Source organism: Zootoca vivipara, chromosome 2 (genome assembly GCF_963506605.1).
Source record: "Zootoca vivipara chromosome 2, rZooViv1.1, whole genome shotgun sequence".
NCBI lineage: Eukaryota > Metazoa > Chordata > Lepidosauria > Squamata > Lacertidae > Zootoca > Zootoca vivipara.
The window spans coordinates 28108388-28125505 of record NC_083277.1 but is presented as its reverse complement, the minus strand read 5'-3'; the positions used below and the strand labels follow the sequence as shown (position 1 = coordinate 28125505).

General features: G+C 42.3%; 1 protein-coding gene across 6 annotated transcripts in view; it reads left to right on the top strand.

Annotated features, from left to right (window-relative positions):
* FRMD4B (FERM domain containing 4B) overlaps positions 1 to 17118 on the top strand; it is a 237002-nt gene that overhangs the window by 138819 nt on the left and 81065 nt on the right. For all 6 annotated transcript variants that reach the window (XM_035106673.2, XM_035106670.2, XM_035106669.2 and 3 more), the window contains 2 exons: positions 9570 to 9626; positions 10615 to 10637. In XM_035106673.2, the coding sequence (XP_034962564.2) occupies positions 9570 to 9626; positions 10615 to 10637 (80 nt within the window). The remainder of the gene's footprint in view (positions 1 to 9569; positions 9627 to 10614; positions 10638 to 17118) is intronic.

The following is a 17118-nucleotide window of genomic DNA, read 5'->3' as shown; positions in this document are numbered from 1 at the left end:
AAACACAATAAAACATTAAAAACTTCCCTAAACAGGGCTGCCTTCAGGTGTCTTCTAAAAGTCAGATAGTTGTTTATTTCCCTGACATCTGATGGGAGGGTGTTCCACCAGGGAGGGCGCCACCACTGAGAAGGCCCTCTGTCTGGTTCCATGTAACTTCACTTTTCGCAGTGAGGGAACCAGCAGAAGACCCTTGGAGGAGGACCTCGGTGTCTGAGCTGGCCGGTGGTGGTGAAGACACTCCTTCAGGTATACTGGGGCAAGGCCGTTAATAATACTTAATAATGATTAATAATATCCAGGCAAAACTGTGGTTAGTCTTAATGATGGTTTGACTGAACGTCAGAATCCAGATGGTGACTAAACATTTGCTACCTTTTCTCAACACCGTGATCTTTTGAGGTGTCTGGTGCTGCTTATTTCATGTAATAATGGCATAGACTTGTACTGTAGATTCTTTAACTTTAATTAGCTTACCAGGGTGCCCACACCCTGGTAATTACCACTTTCTCCTCTCTCTCTCTCCCTCCCTCCCTCTCTCTCTCCCTCTCTCTCTCCCCCCCCCCTTTTCTTTTTCTACCCACCCTACCATCATAGCTGCCAAGTTTTCCCTTTTCTCGCGAGGAAGCCTATTCAGCATAAGGGAAAATCCCTTTTAAAAAGGGATAACTTGGCAGCTATGCCCTACCATTTCTCTCTCTGTTTCCTCTTCCCAACACCCAAACAGTCACATGTAATTGCACATTGTTACTTGGGCTTTGGATTTCTTGAGGCTACTCACACAGCCCATAGTCTTCTCTGAATGACACCAGCCTTTAGGAAGAAAACCAAGTTTATGACTAGAGGAAAGGTACAGTTCTTCTCTATGCTCACGTAACTGCTAGTTTTGAAGTCTCTCGGGCTGCAATTGATTTGATGATTTCTTAGCATTTCATAAAGCCTTTCTTTTTGAGGTACCTTGCAACTAGCATCAAAAGCGGTTTAAGTTGTGTTCCTTTATTTCTGTACATTAATATTTTAATCACTCAAAAAATAAGAGTACACCTGGGGGGGGGGGAAATGTTGTGTCGTGAGTTGACCACAGGCAGTGGCGTAGCAAGGGGGGCGATGGGGGCGGGTCGCCCCGGGTGCCACCCTGGAGGGGGGGTGACACTCGCACCCCCCACTGGGGAACATGTTTTTTATTTTCTGTTGCATGAGATTTTTCAACTGTTCTTATATGTTCTTTCAATGCTGATTTCATATCTGAAGTCGGTTTTGTTCTGTAAACGCTAGGGGTTTTTTTGCAATTCATGTTTTTCACGTTTCGCCAGAGCCGCGTGGGGGGGGGACAAAAAAATTCTGCACCTGGTACCACCTGGGCTTGCTACGCCTTTGACCACAGGTAGCCAACATGGTACCCTCCAGATCAGGGGTCCCCAGACTACGGCCCGGGGGCCACATACGGCCCCCCGAGACTCTTATGTGGCCCCTGGGAACCCCTGCCGCCAGCTGCCGCCGCCCACTCTTACCAGTGTGGTGCGGTGCAGCTGCCGACTTCCAACCCGGAAAAGCGACAGAAATAGCTTGTGCGCACGCGCAAGCGTCATTTCCGGTATACTTCCGGGTCGGAGGAGGCTTCTGCACATGCACACAAGCTATTTCCGGTGCTTTCCAGGTTGGGAGTGTGCCAGAAATAGCATTTGCGCATGCGTATGGGCACGCACAGCCGCACGCTCCCTCACCCTCCGGCCCACCACGCAATCAGCGCGGCGGGCATCTGGCCCAAAGCCGGGTAAGTTTGGGGACCCCTGCTCCAGATGTTGTGAACCACAGTAACTCCTGCATAAGCTACAGCCAGTGTAACCAGTGATAAGGTATGTGTGTTGTAGCCCATAATCCCTGGAGTGCACCGTGTTGGACTCAAGTGTCAGAGTTGCCTACGGGCATCTGGGCTTGAATTCCTGCTCAGATGTGAAGTTCAGTGGGTGAAGTCATAGGTCTCAACTGAACTACTTGAAGGGTGTTGCAAGGTTAACTCCTTGTAGAAAAGGTTAACCCCCAAATGCTGATAAGCTTGCAGCTGTTCTAGGTACAGGGTCCAAATACCTTCCTAGATCACAGTACAGTAAAGCTCCTTTTACCAGCATTTCAATAAAAGGATTAAAGGTGCAGTTCTAAACCCACTCACCTAGGAAGTAAACCCCATTTAATTCAAACACTTACTTCTGAGTAGATGTGGTTAGAGTTGTGTTGTAATTCAGATACTGCATAAGGACCCCGGTCACAGCAGATCTTTAAAAGCATGTTTTTAACAAGAGATGGAAAAAAGGATGATATGATGTAGTCTTCAGGGAGGTGACGTGTGCTATCACAAATTTTGAGCATGGAGATTTGGCCAAGTTTCTAACTACAGTGATACCTCAGAGGTCAAACAGAATCCATTCCAGAAGTCGGTTTGACTTCCAAAACATTTGGAAACCAAGACACAGCTTCCAATTGGCTGCAGGAAGCTCCTGCAGCCAGTTGGCAGCCACGTTGGACATTCGGGTTCCAAAGAACGTTCGCAAACCGAAACACTCACTTCCGGGTTTGCGGCGTTCAGGACTCACAACATTCGACTCGCAAGGCATTTGGGATCCAAGGTACGACTGTACTGTGAAGATTTACGTCTATACATTCTGTTTTCAGAATGATATTGGAAAAGTGGGCATATTTACAAAGTGGTTTAGTCATGCTTGGCCTCTCTACCAAGGGGTGCCAACAGGTTTTTCTGGGCCCAGTACACTGTACCCTCTGACCCACTCACAAAGCAGGACAGAATTCTCAAAGAATTTGAGCTACATCATACACAAATTAGTTTTTCTGTTTTGCAGATTGGGAGGAAGGCCCAAAAATAAATCAGTGGCCACACACATAATAAAATGTCCAACAGTCAAAATGTGAATGGGTATTGCTTCTCCCATAATTGTACCTCCATGCTAGAAAAGGCATATCCTGCTGTATTTCTGCCAGTCTCAAGGCTTTAACCCTGCTTTCCCTCATTACCAATCCTAAACCAAAACCTAGGCTGCAAATAGTTTGAAGACTGCAAGAAATAATATACTCAGTGATGAAACTACCATTGTGTGCAATAAAATGAACACAATGGTTGAAAGGCAACCTCGTTCTTAATTCCATTTAATGCCTAATTAGTGCTCATTGACCTTATTTATTTGACTAAACTTCTAACGATGAGCCTTTAAGGCCTCATTAACTCCAGAGTTCACCAAACCTTCCAGAGTTGACCTTGCACAGCAAAAAGCAACAGCAAAAGTGAGATTCTTTCACCAGAATATAAAGTCCAGTGGATATTATCAGCACTGAAGGTTGTGCTGAGGTTAGTTGTTGAACATAATATAATAATAATAATAATAATAATAATAATAATAATAATAATAATAATACAAAACATAAGCATAAAACAAATGCAACACCAAGTGGGAGGACAAGCAATAGAGAGGGTAGATCTTTAGACCTACTTTAAAAATGCAGCCATAAGAAGGGTCTTTTTACCCCTATTTCCTATGCTTACCTTCCAAGTCCCGGACTGCAGAATCCGGGACTGGCAGCTGTGTGACACCGGAAGTTGCGTCAACGCAACTTCCGGTGTCGCTTTGCCCTTCTATGGGCACCAAAAATGGCCGCCACCGGCTTCAAAAGTCGCTTCTACGCATGACCGGAAGTGCGTCGACGCAACTTCCGGTGTCGCTCCGCCCATCTATGGGCACCAAAAATGGCCGACACTGGAAGTCACATCTACGCACTTCCGGAGATGCGTAGATGCTACTTTTGAAGCCAGCGGCGGCCATTTTTGGTGCCCATAGAAGGGCAAATAAGAAAAAAATGGTCGCCGGCAGGAGAAAATAATGGAGAAAAATGGGAGATGAAGTGATATGGGGGACCACCGGGAAAAGGTAAGTAAAAACGGGGGTTTCCCGGGGAAAACGGGGTACTTGGCAGCTATGCCTATGGGTAATTAGAAACAGCCATGAGACAGGCTATTTAATGTGTATGCAGCAAGTGGCTTATTCAAAATGTAGAAGAAATGTCACCCAAAGTAATTTTCAGGCCTAAGATGTTCTGTATGCAAAAGAAACCCCAGAAACCAAAAACAAAACAAAAACCACCTCCACTGTTCTGCAGTTGTCATTTCCGTGTATTCTTAATTTAGTTATTCATGTTAAAAGGATTGGTCAACACAGTATCAGATTAAAAGGCATGGCTCTTTCCATTCTTTTTCGAATAGTTCTGTTTGAACTTCTTTACATCTGCATCTTATAAAATCTCGATTTATCTGGATTATATCCATCTATGTCCTCCCTTCCCATTTTGAGTAATTCAGAAATGTATCCAGTCTTTTGAGACTCATCCTGCACATCAGCCCCGCCAACTTGCTTGCACATATACTCTTTAAGCCATCTGTGTAATTATAGCGATATCAAATTACTGTTTTTATGTTAGGTTTGTTTTTGAAAATTGAAGTTGTTCCAGGTTTAAAACACTAGTTTGATTTCCAAACTTGCCACCACCCTGTAATTACCTCAGTTGGACAAGAAAGGAGCTACCGGTAGTTACAAAATTCAAAATGCCACCTTGTCCACCATCACTCATATAAGATCAGCTCGTATTGACATATATCAATGCATGTTTATCTGTGTCAACAACAACCAAAAAAAAAAAAAAAAAACCTTGAGGTGTTTGGTACTTCAGTAGGACCAAAAACACAGCCAACTTTCTCATGGCACTTTGGCCAGTTCATCTTCCCTCTGTCTGAAATGATCGTGAAGGTTTTGATAGGAGGAATAAGCATGTTCAAATTGAGAAACTTTCTGAAAACATATCTAACTTCGTAGGTTTTGTTGTTGTTGTTGTTGTTTTAAAAAATATTTTCCCCCTGCTTGGACCCAAAAGAATATCCTGTTCCAAACTATGAAACTTAAGATGGCACTTGATATTTTATTCATTTATTTCTCTGTGAAATGAAGTCATGTTTTGAGGTAAATACAGCATTGGGACTTCTCGTCTGTCATCCACTGAATTTTTCATAAGGCTGCTGTGTGCCGAACTGTCAAACTTACACTTTGAATCTTTAATATGGGCTTATGTTTTCAGCCCAGGTAGAAATGAGGGGAATGGCTCTAGCAAAGGAGCACTGAACACTTTTAGAGATTGGTTGGCTGGGGCAGACAAATTTAAAATTACTGTCTAGAAGCAAAACATTAAATCAAGACAAGGATATAAATCTATAGAAATTCTGTCTTCTTTTGGGGGGAGATGTGTGTAAACACACATGTGCGCACACACACCTATATACCTCTTTTGGTGCAAGTAGACTCAGCACTTAAAGGTAAAGGAGAGTCAAACTGATTTCCCCTCTTTAATTTTTACACAGGAATGTTGACACCATGAAAGCATTCCATGTGGAAAGTAACTTGTTTCCAGAGATTTTTACATGTGCCAATTTTCTACACAGGTACAGTGGTACCTCTGGTTAAGACCTTAATTCGTTCTGGAGGTCCGTTCTTAACCTGAAACTGTTCTTAACCTGAAGCACCACTTTAGCTAATGGGGCCTCCTGCTGCCGCCGTGCTGCCGGAGCACGATTTCTGTTCTCATCCTGAAGCAAAGTTCTTAACCCGAGGTACTATTTCTGGGTTAGCGGAGTCTGTAACTTGAAACGTTTGTAACCCGAGGTACCACTGAATCTCTTTTGGGGAACCTGCTGCTCTCCAGATGTTGTTGGATTCCAATTCTGATCTGCCCCAACCAGCCAAGATTCCCACCCCTGTCACACATGACAGAATACAATACATAAAATACATACAACTCATAGTAGATCTGGCTTTGTTTTGCAGCACAGAGGGATTTGTGATCTTAGTACATTTGTGTGTACACACACAGTGTGTGTACTGTCTGTGTGTGTATACACACAAACACGTTACCATGCAAAAATTGAAAGGGGAAAGCAATATAAAGTAAATAATGGTGTGAGAGATTGCTGGTATGCTGGTACATGCATCTTAAACAAGTCAGCCTGGAAGAATAGAGAAAGTGCAGAAGCAAAAACAGTACAACGATTCTGTTTTCTGGTTGCAGGAGAAGGTGGGAAGCTTGAAAAACAGCACACCCACCCAAACTATAGCAAGTGTCACAAGGCATAAATATTTTATCTCTAAATGTGATACACCAACATTATTTGTTGTTGTTGTTTAGTTGTTTAGTCGTGTCCGACTCTTCGTGACCCCATGAACCAGAGCACGCCAGGCACTCCTGTCTTCCACTGCCTCCCGCAGCTTGGTCAGACTCACAAACCTATATATACTGTACTGGGAAATGTACAATCGTGGAATTAATAATTACAGTACTTAATACTGTCCTTACCTGTAGAGAGGAAAACTTAAGAATTCCTGGCTCCTAAAAATTGTCCTTCTCCAAACATATGCCTCATTTTTTATGTAAATCGAACCACTTTCTGAATGCAGGATTATGATAAGTGTCACATTATGCATTAATATCCACAGATTCCCATAAAACCTTAGCAAGTGTCTGTGAGTTTTAAATTTTATGTCTGCTTGGATTGATGCCATCAAACTACATGATCCCTGGGGGGTAGCCGTATGTCAGAGTACCACATAACTAACTGTGCAGCTATTTTATTTTTTTAAAGTTGTGTCTTCTTGTCAGCTGTCCCCGGGGATGCTTATCAGCTGGACTGCCAGGTTCAATTCAGGACGGGGTCTCAAGTGGCTCTAATTGTTGTACAAAAGGTGAAGCATTTTATGACTGTGAATGTTCTCATTAGTGCAGTTCTGCAATGTGAAAAACGGACATTGTCTCTGCTACACTGGATTTATGCTCCGTATAGGGTTAAGCAATTCCCACTGCAGTGGTGTAGAGGTGAATTTTAAAGTGCAGTAGTAGGTCATCTCAGTAGCCCCCATAAGAACACTCCCAAGAATGGTAAAAAAAAAAAAGCAAGGAAATTTGTTTTATCCCATGTAATAGTGAGCTGGCCTCATTTACTAACTTCTGTGTTAATATGCCACAAACAATAGTAAAACCTGAAAGTCTTAATATCACGTCAGTCACTTGTCTGAGCAAGGAGAGCCTGTCATTTATCTTAGCACACTTGCATATGACATCATCACACTGGCTGTGTTGTACAGCTGTGGCTCCTTCACATTCCCCACTCCATCACATCATTCTCCCAATGGCAAGTGTCCTTCACTAGGGTTTCCATATTCCCAAAAGTGAAAATCCGGACAAAGCTGTTGGCAGCCCTATCTTCACTAATATAAACTAACTATTAATGTAGATTAGCTAAACTAGGTTTACATATGCATATTGAATGTAGCAAGATAAAAGGGCTCCCCCAACTACTATTGTTTCAAGACATACTTAAAATTGAAACTAGGATGTTTGGATTATGTGGATAGACCTAGCTCCTGCGTACTTGGGGATGATGGGAATTATAGTCCAAAATATATGAAGGGCACCAGGTTTGGAAAGGCTGTTCTACAACAAAAATATTCTTATTCACCCAAGTGTTTTACAGTCATTATTTAACTCTTTTTCTAAATGTTAAAAGCAGGGTGTGCCATTTATTTGTTAGTCCCTTCAATTTTGATCTTGTTGAAGGTATCACTCATGCAAGGATTTTTTCTTTCTTTCAATGAACATTCAGTCATGTGCAACCTCACCTGCAGTTTGAAGCAGGACAGCTCAGGTATAGATTTTCCACCTCAATGAGAACTAGGCCAGTAGTTCTATGTGCATTTATATTTTATTATTCTGATTTATTAAATTTATATACCAGATCGCAGGGCATATGGCAATATAAAAGTACACAACATAGTAACAAACAAACCAATTACCCCTGGCACAGTTTAAAAGACCGTAGATGGTTTAATTAGCCAAAGGGCTGGATCACAGTTCAACTGTTGCAAGGTCTTTTCATTTCTATCATTTCCCAATATTCTGAATATTTCATATTCTATGCTATTCTGGATCAGATATAGCTGCTATTCCTGTTTCAGGGTTTTGCTCAGGAAGAACTGGTTCTACTGGATGCCAAGAGAAGGCAGCAGTGCACAGCATAGATTGGCTGGTGACAGTGACGTCTCCTCTTCATTCACAGACAGTGACATGCCTATCTTCATTCTTGGAACAACCTTTAAGCATTTGACTACTTAGAAAAAAGTAACAAGAATGTGTCTTATAAGGTTATAAGTGGCTCTTTTAAAAAGAGAAAAGAAGAAAGAGGACTGCCCGTTTGAAGCATGTGGGGTGGGGAGGGAAATGTTCATAGTGAAAGCAAGAAGAAGGTGGCTTCATTCAGTGGAAGAGAAGAAAATACAGCAACTGCTGATTCAATTGTATAAGAGTGTATTGTCTGTTTTTTTTGTTAAGAAACAAATCCCACATAGACTCTATGCAGAGGATATATGGATAGGAATTCTATGAAATTAAAATTGTAATACAATAAAATACAAGATAAGAAATAAAAGAAGCAGCAAAAATATAATTACAAATCACACAGCACCTGTCACAGCACATTAGAAATGCTGCAACAGGCAGAAAAATCATTATGTAGTCCACCAACACCCTCAGCAATTTTCAAGTGGTCCATGGGGTAGGGGTGGGGGAGTTGCACTGCACTAGCTTATTTATTCCTGTGGAAGTGCCTGGCAACCAATTTCTTAGCCATTGGGTGGCAGTGAAAGAAGAGGATAGCAGCAGGGGGTGGGGGAAATCCTTAGCCAGGATCTGAAGTTTACTGGCTTTTTGAATAATGAAAAACGTTGCAGCCGCTGCAGTTTGTTGCCTCTTAGCTTCGGTTCTGCATTTGTATAATAGATGAGACTATCAACCTACCCAGCAGGGCCGTTTTTCAGGGCATGAAATGTTTAGGGACTTTGGAAAGCCTTTTTGCATATTCAAAAATGCTATTGAAACGATAATAATGCATTTGCGGTAAAAAACAAGGGTGTTCTATCTTTAGAAATGCCTGAATACATTAGCCTAAATTCACAAGTTGTTTTGTGTGTGTGTGTTGAAACAAGATAGTTCAAGTTCCCAAACCTTGCCGTAAAAAGGATGAAGTGCAGCGTCTTATGAATGCTTAGACCATTGGACATCATGCGGTTCACCTCAATATAACTGTGCACACTGTAAGTGTGCTGGATGTGTTTGCATAAAATTCAGTCAATGTGCAGCCAACAGACCTTGGGAAATCTGCAGGGTCCAAACGTGCTAAATTTGTAAGGGGGGAGGTGTGATTCATCAAAGATTTCAGGCAACCCATGTGTCAGCTTTCTCTTGCCTTCTGCACCTACGTTTACAGAATCATTTCCCTGCTTGTCCATGCTAAGTGCAATGAAGTTGCCCAACTTTACAGCTCCTTGCTGTAATGGTATGATCTGCAATGGAAGGAAAACCAGTGGTGCTGAGTAGTGACAGGCTAACAGATTCGGTGTAGCCCAGGGGGGCATCCCATTGCTGCAGTTTTAGGCTATGTCTCCTTAATATTTTCCTCTTTATTTAAACAGGGGCATATTGAGGTGGAAAGTGAGACAGTCTTCAGGTTAGCTGCTTTGATTTTACAGGTAAGGTTTTTCTCAAAACTCTCTGCGTGCCTGTTGTTGTTATTAATTTTACATGCATGGTCTCAAAAGCCTTTAGTTCCAAAATTTTGACAGCAGTTTTTAATGTTTTTGTTATATTGCATAGGCATGTCTATTTCTCCCTTAACCCCGACAAAAAAAAAAACCACAAAAAAATGTGCATTTGTGGTACAAATGCTTCAAAACTGCCATTGTGCTAAGAGCAAACAGAGATGTTAGAATGGACATAAACATTTGGGGTGAAGTATGAGTATGTGCTTTAAGATGTGGAGTTGCACAGAATGATTGAACTAGCATCACGTTTTTAGCATAATTATTGCCCCCCCCCCAAAAAAAATTTATATGTTGGACGCTGGGTAAAGAGTGTGATATGGAGCAGCAATGTTAAGCATTTCTATAATTTTTTAAACCTCTCTCACCTCTGCTTCAAAAAGAAAAGCTCAAAATGCAATGTCATTTTATTTTTGGAACAGTGTTCTGTAGATCCCAATCAAGGGCACTGTTGGTTTCCAGTTAGCAATCTTTCTTACCGCATACAATTTTGTTGTTGTTCATGTTTTCATGTCTCTTCTGGTTTTTTTCTCAGCAAGAGACTTGGATTTTCATTGACAAAATTCAGCAGCAAACTGATGATGGCTTTGACTTTTTGAACTTTTGTGCTGTTTTGAATGAACCTTGCCAGGCTGTTCACAAGGGCTGGCCTTCCCTGTAATTTCAGTTTGTGGTTGGCTGAGGCTGAGCAAGGATGGGCTCTCTGTTTCTTTGAAAAGAGCAAAACCCTGTAAAACCAGTGATGTCCTTTAGACTTGCCTGAGTGGTCAAGGCTTGGCTTAAAATACGAGTTTAGGGTGTGGGTATGGGTTTTCTTTTTTTTAAAAAAAAAAGCTTTCAGTGATGTGATGTCTTAATTTAGCATTGAGAGCGAAAAAAAAAGTGTTTTAACATCATTACTTTTCCCTCTCAATTGTAGGAAGCTAAAGGGGACTACTCCAGGTAATTACATTTCCCTTTTCAATATTAGCATATAGAATGACTATGTTTTGTTCAGTTCGCATTATTTTAAGCAATCATTCGCCAACTGCAAATGTGGGGGGAAGAAAGGAAAGCATGTGTAGTAACCAAAGAAGAAAGAAGACAATGAGTTAAAAAGATAATATAAGATGATGTATGTGTGTTTTTTCTGTTTGTATTGTTGTGTTTTTGTTTTCTATAAAAAACTTTTTAATAAAAAATATTTATAAAAAAAGAAAAAGAAAAAAAGAATCACTGCAGCAGCCAGAGGCTGGACTGACCCCTTCACACTGGGTTGGGGATGTGATTCTTTTGTGAATGGGGTGTGAACTGGGGCAGTGTCTTTCAAAGCGCCATAGCCTACTTGCTTGCGTTAGCTAATCTTTAATAAGGCGAAACTTGCATAAACAATAGCAGCATTTTGTGCTGGGGTCCTCTGCAGACAAGTTGCTCCATTTTGTCGCTCATTTTTAAAGAAGTCCAGAGTTCCTAATGACCCTGCTTGTGAATAGCCCTGATGCGTACCCAGAAAGATGAAGCTTGTCAGTTGCTTGCTTTTGGAGATCACTGTACAAAGTTTTTCCCGTGCAGCTGCCCCACTGGGGCCCCACCCCTCATGCTCTTGACCTGACAAGCTGCATTGTGGCTGGTGAGGGACTTGGAGCTTGTGTAGGGCTTAGCTTTCTACTTACTGGTGCATAAATCGGGCAGCCCTGGCCATTGTGTCTCTTCCTACCTGTCAAACCCAGCCTTTTTTGGGTGGAATTGCAAGGCAGAAGGAGGAAAGAGGAGGGGTGGGTTGGGTGGGAATTAAAACAAGAAATGAAAAGGAAATTGTGTCTGAGCTGGAGGAGAGAGGGACTTTAATTAGTAGTGGCTCACTGAACAAACAAATTCAAAAGGTCAGCTTTCATCACGTTAATGTTTTACCACATGCCTGCCTTCCTGCAAAGGAAAGATTGCTTGTTTACAGATGGCAGAAGTAGGTTCTGTATATTAGACTTGAGGTATCCTTGCTGTGTGTGTGTGTGTGTGTGCATGCGTGTGCAGGGGGTTGAGGGTGGGACGACTACACTGTCTCTGTGCATGCTTGCTTAGATGGTGTGTCAGGTAGATGGTGTGTCAGGCTGTGCCCCCTTTGCACAGCGGTGCCCTCAAACGCAGTACTGGCAAATCAGTCTCTGGTGATTTGCAGTTGATTCGGGGGAAAGGTTTTGCTACTTCCCTTTGCCAGCCCCAGTCTATGCTGGCTGGAGCTGATCATGGGAGTTGTAGTCCAAAACATCTTGGCAAAGGCTGATCTTTACGTTTGCTATGGGTTTTGGTACTTGATGGGAGCCATTGGCTGAGGTGTCCACTACTTTCTACAAAGCTCTGCCTCTTCAGTGACATAACTTGATGCTGAAACTTCTTCAGATAACCATAACAACACACACACTGAAGAAGTGTGCATGCACACTAAAGCTCATACCAATGACAAACTTAGTTGGTCTCTAAGCATAGCTGTCAACTTCCGGATTGGAAAATAAGGGATTAGCAGCGGTGCGGCATTAGTCCATCTGGCTTAGTACTGTCTACTTGGTTTGGCAGTGGTTTTCCATGGTTTGAAAAATGGTCCTTATCCCTTATTGAACCTCTGACCTGCGTGCAAAACGGATGCTCTGCCACTGAGCTGTGACCATTCCCAACCATTACTGTCCTTTCTGGCTCCCTGCTCTCCTTGCTAAAGGTCTGTACTGATCGCTTGCAGAGGACTTCTCTCTTCTTCCACTGTTCTATCCATTCCCCCCCCCCCCCGCATCCCTCCATTTCCCCCTCTTGTTCTCCGTCTTGCCCTCTAGGAACCCTCCAACCACACAGGATTAGGCGAAAGGCTAACTTTCTAGCAAGGTGTTTTGACTTCACTTAACAGCAGTAGTTAAATTCCCTTTGATGTAATTAAGGTTGCATCAGTTACTTGCAAGAAGTAGCCCTTGGCATAGTTATTACAATTATTTGCAGGGCATAATGTACAAAAGAGAGGGGGAAACCCTGTAAGATAAAAGGTCTTCAAAGTTGTATTCAGTGGATAGCTACCCCCTATCACGATACAAACTGCACTAGCTGTACTAGCACTGCCAATCGCCTGGTCTAGCTAGCAGAGATCAGCACAGTCCCTGTGCAACTTCCAGTTGTCAGCTAGTGCCAAAACATCATCCACCTGTAAGTGCTTTGACTGAGCAGTAGCTGGGTATTTTGTAACAGAATGCAAGCACTGTTGGTTGGTGAGTCTTGCAAATTTAACTCAAAGCCATAGGTTTTTTTAATTGGTAAGATTAACCAATTAATCCCAGATCAGAATACTTAGCAGTAATCTGATTTAATCCATGGAAGGATTTGCCGTGTGTTGAGAATGCCGTCATGCTGAATGCTATGTGCATGTTGTGAGTTGGGCGAGGTTCTCCTCACTTGCAGTTCCCGACAACCGGGACTCAGAGGCAACAGGTATTCATTCCGTGGAGGTTGCATGCAACCTTCTTGGCTAGCAGTTTACTGATAATCTCATCTCCCTGCAGAAGGCAGAGAGAAGAAATAACTCTGCAAGTTCCTTGAGGCCAGTGCACTCCCTAAGCCTTGCTGTGGGAATTCTGAGTTGAAGATACAGCTCTGGCCAGGCAAATAGCTTTTGCTTCCTCTGTATGCAGTGAGGCTGGCGATGTCAAGCCTGCCCAGCTGTTTAGTGTCGCCTTGGGACAATCGTGTACATTCAGGAAGCATCCAGAGTTAAAGCAAGGTCACTGCCATGTGTCAGGCTGCCCAGAGAAGTTAGATTGCTAGCATACCATGTTGAAACAGCAGGTGTGGGCAACATGGGCGATCAAATGTGAAGTATGCCCCATTGCCCCAATCCGCCCTCAGAGCACTTGCGCATGGCTTTCACAAGCAAAAATAGCTTATAAACATGTGCAAAAAATGGCCAAGCAGGAATGGCAACTTAACCGCTGGCAAGCGCTTATAGCTGCCTCCAAATCCCACAATTCTAGACACAATTCTGGCTTTTGGTCAACAGTGAATCTAAAAGATATCCTCTAACAGTTATTTCTGCCCCAGTCTGGGAATCCTTTTTAAGAAATTATTTTACGTCTCCAGAATCTAATATTAATACCTTAGACAAACTATCAGACCGTCTGCCCATTTGACCCCCAACTGACCCTGATGAAATCCTAGAACTTATTTCCAACCTTAAAATCGGCAAAGCCCCCGGCGGAAGCCATAAAACTTCACACAACTTGGTGTGGGCAAAGGTACTTTGATGCCATCAATGCAAATGGGAATGTACGCATGGCTTTCAGTTTCTGAATCACAGCTTTCATTTGTTTCTAAACAGCCCAACTTCCCTTGCAATAAATGAATGAATGAATAACCCAATTCATATGCTGCACATATGCTGCAAGGTGTGTGTGCCACAGCAGTTCTTTCAGTTCAAAATAAATGTGCGACGATACATTAATTTGAAAATCAATAAACATAGACCCAGAAATCAGTACAAATGTGTCTGGTGCAGCTTTGATCTCTCTTGCTAAGCAGGTCTAAGACTTTCTTTTGTTACCTGGGGGGGAATCTCCCTGGGAATGCTTGGGGGAAAGTGAGCATTCAGATGTAATAAAGAGATAATAGTAAACACACACACACACACACACACACAGTACCTCCACTGATTTTAAAGATTATTTCGGTATTTATTTATTTCATAAAAATTATGCACAGCTTGTTTGTAAAAAAAAACAACAACACCAAAACAAACAAACAAAACAAAACAAACCCTCAAAGCGGTTTACAAAAGGTAAACCAGTAGCTGTAGAGTGTGCTTCTAATTCTCCTGTATTGTAGAAATGAAGTTGAAAATACAATGGCAAAAATGCCAAAGGATGTCAAATTGAAATCCTAGACATGCATATTAATTCACTAGTAAGCCCCATCAACCTTATTCTGAGGACTGTGCTTTTAGAAATCGGAGAAATCGGAGCCTTATTGAAATGGGAAAGGGAAAATAGTTGTGGTTTTAGCTGTTGTTATTACCGTAGGTAGGCAGGTTTTCACTTTCTGCAAGTGAAAGTTGTTTTCTTTAGAGAAGTCTCAGGATGGGATAGCAACAATTAAACTGATTTGTTAAAATTCTGAGGGGTGTGAGAAAAGAAATGTTCTTTTTGAGCCTCTTGATTTTAGAGCAAATGATAAGGTGTTCTTAGTAAATTTGCATTTCGCCAATGCAAAGAGCTTCACAGAATGTGCCTACTTAGGATTGTTCAATGAGACTTACTCCCAGGTAACCATGTACAGAACTGCAGTTGCATATCACAACCTAATACTTATTTACTCAATACAAAGTCACACTGTGCCCAGTGAGGTTAAATCTCTAGCGTGTTTAGGTTTGCAAGCTTAACCAATTTATTCTAACTGATTAATTGATTGAACACTCCAACCTAATTATTTCCTCCCTTCCTCCTTACTGGTTGTCTCCAGACTGTTATTACACTGCGGATTTCAGTATAGCATCAGGATGGCCCAATAAAGAATAACTGCATTTATTTCATGACTGACAAAAATGTGGGGACAGTTGTCAGAAAAACAGGTGGGGGGAGCAAATGTTTTGAAGTGCCAGATAGATATCAGACCTGGACTCAGAAAGAAGGAGCTGCCTGTTGGAAACCATGTGTTAAATATTTTAAGCCTTCCGGGATTTTTGACTCACTTGGAAAAAAAGAAAAGAAATCAGTTTTAGCTTTTCATTTTGCCCCTGATAATAAGCCCCATTTAGATCAATGGGTAAACCAGTGTGTGATTGCAAGCTGAATGTCAAATGTAGGATGGCTGAGGGGTGAGTAATAGGAGGGAGGAATAAGCATTCTAAAGCTGATGTTAATTTGTCTTTCTGTGTGTGTGTTGTTTTTTTTACAAAAACATGCCCATCCCCAACAGTTTTGTGTTCACAGTCGCTGGCCCTTCTGACCCAGGGATGTTGTAATTGCAAGAAGAAACTGCTAAAGTGGCCCAACCCAACAAGATCTGCCTAGCGGATTTCCTTCTGGCTGATGTCTCTTATTGTTTGCCCTTATCCATAGCCAGCCAATATATGAATGAGGTGCGTCAGCTGGGAATGATGAGAGCCAACAGTGTGTGAAGCAGCAGCAGCAGTTTGAAACAGCCAAGAAGTGGGGGTTTCTTGAGCTCTGAAAGTGCTGGCTGCTCCCCTAGCAAACCTGATGTGGAAGCAGAAGATTTGGGGGTGTCATTGGACTGCTAAGCAGTGAGCCTCATCTGTTCTCAATCTATATAGCGAATAAACACAGAGATTGAAAAATGCCGCAAGCTTCCAGCGACAACCATGTTCCAATTATCACCACTTAAAAAATTCTGGCACGCCTAACAATACTAACCCTGCTTCCAGCTCAGTCAAGCCACTGGCTCATGTAGCCTGCTGCTGTATACAGTGGTACCTTGGCTTACAAACTTAATCCGTTCCGGAAGTCTGTTCTTAAACCAAAGCATTCTTAAACCAAGGCATCCTTTCCCATAGCAGCAGGGGACTCAATTTACAAATGGAACACACTCAAGAGGAAGCAGAACATGTTTTGCTTCCAAGGCAAAGTTCACAAACCGAAACACCTACTTCCGGGTTTGCAGCGTTCTTAATACAAGTTGTTCATAAACTAAGCTGTTCTTAAACCAAGGTACCACTCTCTGTTATCCACTCTCCAGGGTTTCTGCTAGGTATGATCTGTTCAACTGAAGATGTGGAGTACGGATGAGTATCATTTCTGGTGAACGTAATTTTAAATAACAAGCAGTCTTTTGGCACCTTGTTACAGCATAAGCGCTGGAGGCAAAAGCATGGAAGTATTATTTTTCTTTGGTCTGGTTACATTTCAGGAAAGTATTGTTGCATTGGAAGTCTCCCTCCTCCCCGCCGCTTTGTTTTCATCTGCAAACTACAGCTGTTGATTGGAAAGTGCCACTTTTTTCATTTTCAGAAGCCTGGGTCATACCCGGACAACCAGCCGGTGTGATTATATCAACAAAAATAGTGTATATGCTGCTAATGAGACAGTCAGTGCCCAAGGGAAGAGGCAGTATCAATGTACGAGAAGGGAAGGCAATGTTTGTTTTCAATACTGAGAGCTCAATGGTTCCTTACTTGAAAGCTCTTTAGCAGGTTAAAGCTAGAGAAATCTGGCACCAGAGTGGCAGATTTGGAAGACGCAGAACCGCTTGGATGTATGCCAGGGGATTTTTGCCAGGAGAACTCAGAAGTGGAAGATCCCCAGGTGCGCTTATGTTTATAGAACATTTATGGCTAGTGTCAGTATAAGATAGCTGGGCTTTCTCAATAGACCATAATTAACAATAAAAAGAGACCTGTAGAATTGTAGGTAAAGAGGGATGGGAATCACGGGCTGGACCTCAGCAACAGACATCTTCCAAA